This window comes from Panicum hallii, chromosome 9 (assembly GCF_002211085.1).
Source record: "Panicum hallii strain FIL2 chromosome 9, PHallii_v3.1, whole genome shotgun sequence".
Classification (NCBI taxonomy): Eukaryota; Viridiplantae; Streptophyta; class Magnoliopsida; order Poales; family Poaceae; genus Panicum; species Panicum hallii.
In genome coordinates, this window is record NC_038050.1 from 13,551,054 (window position 1) to 13,559,060 (window position 8,007).

General features: G+C 41.1%; 1 protein-coding gene across 1 annotated transcript; it reads left to right on the forward strand.

The window, feature by feature from the left end:
* Positions 1–4,527: 4,527 nt before the first annotated feature.
* On the forward strand, positions 4,528–5,401 carry LOC112877415 (putative ripening-related protein 4). The gene has a single exon (XM_025941719.1). It carries the CDS (start codon positions 4,726–4,728, stop codon positions 5,284–5,286), a length of 561 nt encoding a protein of 186 aa, XP_025797504.1. The 5' UTR covers positions 4,528–4,725; the 3' UTR covers positions 5,287–5,401.
* Positions 5,402–8,007: the final 2,606 nt, after the last annotated feature.

The following is an 8,007-nucleotide window of genomic DNA, read 5'->3' on the forward strand; positions in this document are numbered from 1 at the left end:
CCCGCCTGTGACATCAAACACCAAAGCTTGGTGAGACTCCGGACATGGCTTTGATGATGAGCACAACTTTGAAGTGTCCTGCGACAACAACATTGTGGATGCTTCTCCAGCAGTAGCAGGCATACAACAGCAGTCGATCCAGAGATATGTAGCATACTGTCACCGTAATATTTCTCCTGCAATAAACAGTGATAGGTCATCTAGCAATTACCAATGGCTGCATCTAGCTACCTCATCATGATTATCGATATAAAAGGCTAAGATTCTTCACTTATTCGTGGGAATAAGTTGAACAGTCATGCATTCTTAGATACTTGTTTGATATTCCAAACTGTGAAATCCAGAAATTCGCAGCCTTTTCTAAAAACTATAACTAACTTGCACAAGCACATGTTATTGCACAGATTTCAAGCCACCATTCACATGTGCTATTAAATTTTAACTAGCCGTACTAATAACTCCAGTGACTTGTATTCTGGAATAAGTACAGACATGCATTGTAAAATTTTAGTTGGAGCATTAACATCTAAAGTTATGATTTCCGTACAATGGAATTCTAGTGTCCAAAGTTTAGAAATCCTCCCTCTTATGAAAGAACTGCTGAAATTTAACTCGTAGAATAAATATACCCGTACTAATATTAGAATTCTTGATTACATTTTTATAGCTTAATCAACAAGATAATCATTTGGAAGGATCATCAGAAATCCATTCGGAACAGCATGTCAACAGATCAAGTTTAGATTATACTTAATCTGAACACAATAACAGATTGCTGTGGCAAACAACAAATAAATTCATATTCATAACTAGGGACGAGATGGCAATGTAAATGCCGCACAACTACCCCCAAGCACATGTGCAACAAAGCCAAAACATAGAAGAAGATACGTCGTCAAGTAAAGAGAGGGGGAGAATATACCTAAAATGGCCACCATCGGAGCTTTGGCTGTCACGGTGATCATATTTATGGTCGCTCTGTCCAACTTCCATGTTGCATTCTCACTTCAGACTAGCCTTGGTTGTCTGCCATACCAGTGGCTACCTCCTGGCGAGTTAGGCAACTACAAGAAGAGCAACGACCCAAAGTGCTGTGTCCATGCAAGCAGTTCCCTCGGTACCATAGCTCCCCGCCCGTGATGTCAAACAGCAGAGCAGTGCCGACGCTGAGCTTCGAGAACGGCAAGGACCCTGGGCCAGAGTTCCACAACTCCTACCACGGAGACAGGGAGATGGTGGGCGCGCTATCCACTGGCTGGTTCAAAAGCTATGGTTCAACCACATAACTCTGTACGGCAAGGTGATAGATGGGTGTGACTCTGTACATTTTTTTAGAAAAGGGAGAGTTTCTGGTCTCTGCAATCGCACACAACCAATTTTTACATCAATCTCAGTTCCAAAGCTGATCGCAAATAATAAGTAAAAATGTACACCAACTAAAGAAAGTAACTAAAAGTAAATTCTCTTATTGCTTCTTCATCCATTGTTGGCGAAGATATCCAAAGCAATGACCTTTAGCGTTTTGCTTGCCAAATGGACAGTCTCTCTTGATTCCTTAAGCTGCAGCAGGGATCAAAATCGTAGCCAATATGCTCACCTAAAAATAGCCTGCATAAAAGAGGTAACCTATTTTTTCTCAAAAATCAAGTCATTACGTGTACACCAAATCGCTCATATAAAAGTAGTAACCCCTACAGAAATCAGTAATCTATCTTTCTGGTTTATGCCAGTTAACTAGTGTCCAAACATATGAGATATTGACTTAGGTGGGATTAACCTAGTAGCTATATGAACAATACGCCAAATAATTTTAGCATGTTGACAATCAAAAAAGAGGTGCTTAATTGTTTCATTGCAATTGCAGAAGCAACATTTTTGACTCCCAGTCCAATTCCTTTTTGCTAAATTATCCTTGGTTAAAATAACACATCGCTGGAGGTACCAAATGAAAATCTTTATTTTTAGTGAAATCTTGAGCTTCCAAATAAATTTATTTCTAAAGGGCGTATCCTGGTTTATTAAGAATTGACACATGGACCGAACTGTGAAATGATCATGTCTATGTAAGTCCCAGGTAAAAGTATCCCTTCCATTCAAAAACTGTTGACCGGAAATTTGAGCTACTAGGTTGTACCAAGCAATCAATTTATCCCCAACTAGAGCTCTTCGGAAAAAAAGATATTCAATGGCGTTTGATGTATCACATTCACCACTGTAACATGTGGATAATGGACTATATTATATAAGTTGGGAAATTGCTCCTTTAGGGGTTTAGGGGTTTAGTACCAACCCAAGTGTCCTCCCAAAACCTGGTTCGTGACCCATCTTTTATCTTGAAGGTCCCACATCCTAGAAAATCTTCCCTGGCCTTTAATAGACCTTTCCAAAAATGTGAGTCATCAGGTCTAATATGAACTTGAGACAAACATTTTGAACTCGGATATTTATTTCTAAGTAAAGTCTGCCAAGTACCTTCCTCATTTAATAATCTGAACAACCACTTACTAAGAAGGCATTTATTTTGAATCCAGAGATTTGTTATTCCCAAACCTCCTTGATCATTAGGACGACACATGATATCCCACTTAGCTAGGCGATACTTTTTCTATCATTATTACCTTGCTAAAAGAATCTAGACCTATAGAAGTCCAATCTTTTGAGGGTACCTTTTGGAATTTCGAAGAAAGACATTATAAACATGCGCAGGCTGGTTAGAACTGAATTTAGCAACACCAATCTGCCCTCACAAGATAAATGTTTGGCTTTCCATGTACTTAGCTTGCGCTTGAATCTTTCCTCAATAACGCTCCAATCCACATTACGGAGTTTATGATGGTGCATCGGGATTCCCAAACATCTAAAAGGGTATGGCCCTAAACCACAGCCAAATAATTCTGCGTATTCCTGTTCATGATGTTTTGCTTCTCCATAGCAAAAGATCTCACTTTTATGAAAGTTAATCTTTAGACCTGATAGTTGTTCAAAGACGCAGAGCAATAGTTTCATATTTTTGGCTTGCTCTAAATCATGGTCCATGAATAGAATTGTGTCATCTGCATATTGCAAGATTGACAATCCGTCATCCACAAGGTGAGGTATGACTCCTCTAATTTGGCCATCATCCTTTGCTCTCTTAATCAATATTGAGAGCATATCTGCAACAATATTGAAGAGGATGGGTGACATTGGATCTCCTTGTCTAAGGGCCTTTTTTGTTTGGAATAGTGCCCAATATCACCATTAATTTTGATGCCCACACTACCTTCAGTAACAAAATTTTCAATCCATGTACAGCATCTATTGCAGAACCCCTTCATCCTAAGAGTTTGCTGAAGAAAAGACCATTTTACTTTATCATAGGCCTTTTCGAAATCTATTTTAAGAATGACCCCATTAATTTTTTGTGTGTGTAGTTCATGGATGGTTTCCTTTCTATACTCTGTACATGGCTGCGAGGATGAGCACAATTTTGAGGCACCATGCCACAACAACATTGTCGATGGCTCAGCTCGATGCTTCACTGGCAGTGTGGAATGATCTGGGGCTTGACCAGAGCATTAGCAAGACATGGAGATAAATATGTATGTAGTTACTTGACTAGTGCTCTTTCCCTCTATTTTTGAATGCCACTCATGGAAACAATACATCTCTACGTTAAAACACCATTACTGTCTTACTGATGCTAAACAGATCAGGAAAAGGGTACACCACCTGCAATTATCCACGATCACTTAAACAGAAATTCGGAAGTTTAAGATATAACAGTACATTTCAATGTGTTATGCGCCTTGGCCTGCTTTTTCTTCAGTGCATATGACAAAATATCTTAAATCTTATCACAAGAAACATGTCTTCAGAGCAGACAGCAGAATGGCTACTTGGGATAGAAAATTGAGTTCCAAAGATGAAACTATTAAAAAGGGACAGTAACAATTTCTAGAAAGCACAAGACCAAAGACACATGTCAGTCTGAAAGAGCTGGGGCAAAGAAAAAAAAAAGAAGGGAATCTTAGCTTCACAAACATATCCACAAATAAGAAAGACACTTCAGTTCAGCACTTCAGCTTCCCTAAGTGCACAATATTGGAATCCCAAGTATTTCAGACGCTTATTTCTCGATAATCACCCTGCTATAGATATTAGATATCATATTAAGGATGTATTACAAGCTAACACATAAAGGATGGTCAGCATTTTACCACAATACTCTCGGCTTGCCATGCTTTCCATTTTCCTATCCATATTTTATTTCTTGTAACACTTTTTTCAATTTTCCATTAAGAAAACACTTTTTTTCAATTTAAAGTGGAGACGTCTTCTATTTATTTTTGGTTCCAGAACAACACAAGCTTATAGGAACCGTAAGGGCATCAGATTTGATTGTTAAACTTATGTCAGCTATCGTTTACTTGAAAAAAGAATCACTAATACCAAAGCTCGCAGCAGTAATAATGGACCTAACATTTGTGGGTAATGCAGTTATATCAGCCGTGCACAGACAAAAAAAAAGGTGTGCTTTTCAAGGCAAACATGAGGTGATGAACCAAGAAAGGGGCGTCATATGACATGTCCAGTTAAACAAGAGGCATAGCAATTGCTGACAGGTTGCTGCTAGAGCTCTATATAAAGCTAAACAGACTACATACTTCCAGCCACTCACCAAGAGTTCCAAGCCTCCCAAGCTCCCACATAAACTAGGGAGGCAGCTAGCAAGAGAGCAGAAATATGGTTGACACTAGAGTGCTGGTTGTGTTTGCCCTCTTGCAGATCACTTGCTTCCTCTTTCATGATGTCTCAGCAGCAACCTGCCATGCCAGTGGCTTCATTCCTGGCAAGGGACGAAACTGCGACAGGGAGATTGGTTTGGACAGATGCTGCGTCGCAGGCAAGCGCTATCCGCAGTTCAGGTGCTCGCCCCTGGTGTCAGCCAAGACACCAGCTATCCTGACATTCAATAGATTTGAGAGTGGTGAGGATGCAACCAGGATCACATCTTGCGACATGCGCTTTCACAGAGACAAAGAACTGCTGGTCATATTGTCCTCTGGTTGGCTGAAACTTGACGGCACGAACCGCTGCAACAAGAAGATCCGTGTCCGTGCCAATGGAAGGTCTGTCCTGGCCAAGGTCGTTGATGAATGTGACTCATTTCACGGCTGCGACGAGGAGCACGCCTTTGAGCCCCCATGCCGCAACAACGTATTGAACGCTTCGCCGGGGGTGTGGAAGGCTCTCAAGCTCAATGCAAGCATTGGAGAGGTAAAGGTCACATGGTCTGATGTCTGAGCTAGGCCACGGTGATGAGCATGACATGCATTGCAGTTCGCCTGCTCCTACTGGCAGCTTCTATATAAGCCATGTCTTGGTACAGTATATGTCACTGTTCCAAAAATTATGCCTTAATTATGGCCCTTGTCAACTGCTGTAAATCCATGAGCCCATAAGTGGAATACAGTCCTGGCTTATGATCTTGTGTTGAGAAAAAGACATCTGTTTAAATGTTCTGAGCAGCTCAAATAGTTGAAGAAAGACATCAACAGCATACAATTTTATCACCGTAAAATATATCAATTCAGATAACCTTCGGTGTGCCTCAGTCAGTACTCTTCTTCAAAAAAATTATGAAAGTTAAACAAAAGCAACTACTGATGAGTAATAGAGATTGGCCTAATTATCATGGTCCTATTAAATCTAAAATCCTTAATCTGTTCTCCTTTCGTTCATCCATATGAATATTATGAAAACTTAGTGCACAGATTGTCAGTTATACGTGCCGAAGTGTTTATTTCAGAGCAGCTGATAAGAATTCAGTCAATATGTTCCCTAGTCGTTCATGTCAGCAGATGAATGCAGATCCACGGACGAAAGCCCCAAACAACTTTCTCTGAACATTTCGAATTATGATGAAGGGACTCAAAAGTTGCAGATGATTAGAAGAAATTCAAACGAAATATGGAAACAGATGGTACGCACGGATGCTCACCCCTATCTGATACCTAATCCATAAGCTTATTTCAAGGGAAGTAATGAAGGCTGAAACAATCTCCTTTTCCTCTAAGCAATCTTCAGCACTACTATCGATTTTTATATTGCTTGCATAAATTGGAAAATTAGGCGACCGATTTCCTCGACTATCACAAGGGGGCTCAAGGAAGCGCACTCACAAATCATGGGCGGCGGCGATCCGCCCGATCGTCAATCCGCCGAGGTAGCGCCGGGAGCTTGCAGGTTTACGTCTCGCGTCTCCGGCTTCCATCTTCCATTCTCCGGCCGCGGGGGGTGCACCGTACCGCCGCCGCAGCACAGCCGAGGGACCGAATCGGCGAAGGGAAGGCGTAAACGAGCTCGGTCCGTGGGCTCTGTGGGCTGGAAAGAATTAGGAAACCGAGGAGGAAAGGAGTGGAGTGGCAACTGGGCTTTGAGGGAAATGGCCGATTCGGCACGGTGACGGGCTACGACGACGCAAAGCAGTCAGCGAGCCGCGGAACGGCGTCCTTGGGGGCCGTGAAGCCGAGGCTGGGCAGACCCCGCGCGCAAAGGCGCGACCCCGGCGTCCCGCGTGGCGCATGACGCATCGAAAACACATTATGGAGGAAAAACATCTGACCAGTAATAGCTTCATCATAGTGTTCAAGCTTTTCATGTGCTTCTGCCCTCCGGAGCAAGGCTTTCAGGTATGATGGATTGAGCTCAAGTGCTTTTGTGCATTCTTTAATCGCCTCATCATGTTTACCCTAGTAACACGAGAGTCAGCATTGGAGTTCGCTTGTAATGAGGCAAAGATTGAATTTATGCAATAGATATGCCGATCCAAGTAAATAACTAAGAGACTAAGGTCAATGGTGCAATACAGTTGAAAATTAGACTAATCAAGCACAACATTTTAGCAAAACTAGAAGCAACGACCAAAGATTCGTACCAGACACCAGATAAACCTGGTCCAGTCTGGTATCATATTCAAAAGTATGTTTGCTACCAAATTTACACAAGAATGCAAGGACAAGGCTACTGCATGTGAAAAACAGTTAAAAGGAAGCATAGCAATAAGGGGATAACAATACTGACAGTAGGGAAGCGGGCCCCATCTTCATGAAAAATACATAACTACACCTGAACTACTAGATTTTCACAACAGTAAGGAGTAAGCAATCAGAAAAAAAACAGCTTACCAATTTCAAGAAGCATACAGCACGATTTGAGTGGCATGCGGAGCATATATCCTCAGCAGATTCCAACTCAGCAGCAATTTGCAATGCCATTTCATATTGTGATAGTGCTTCCTCATATTGTTCGGCACCAAAAAGCTTGTTTCCTTCTGCTTTTGCATTATTTGCTTGGCATCTAGCTTTCTACAGCAAGTAGAACGAGTACTCATTTACCAGATTGCAATAATTCTCCCCAGAATGGATACTAGCAGAGAGAACTATGAAGCCAACCTAGAAAATATGTTAAACAATATAATGAGCTCCAAGCAATAGCTAGCCTCCAAAAGGTTGCATTATGATAATGAATCGAATTTTTATCTGCATCATGTAGCGGCAGTTACTGCCAGCCCAATATATACCAAAACACTACATCAGGATGTTTAGTCATTCCCACCTAATTTTGCTGCAAAACTTATGCATATGTTACAGAAAAGATCTGGTTGATCGTTATCTTGCAAAAAAAGAAAAGAAAAGAAAAGAAATAGCTGTGTAAAAATGCTGCACAGCAAGTGAAATTTCAAGAATGGGTCTTTTAAATGTAGTGGTATCCTGTATCCACAGCACATTGTATATCTCACATGCGTATGGGTAATTTTCTAGCAGATAGTTTGCCTCTATTGCATTCAGTTTGTACTTATTTATAACCAAACTGGACAACTGATCGGTCTCTCCCATAGAACGTGGTATAACCAAATCCCAAAACAAACCTACCAACCACTTGCATCATAAATGAACATTATAGCAATTTCAGATATTGTATAATATCATATATGAATATATGGTGGATGTAACATCCCAGGTT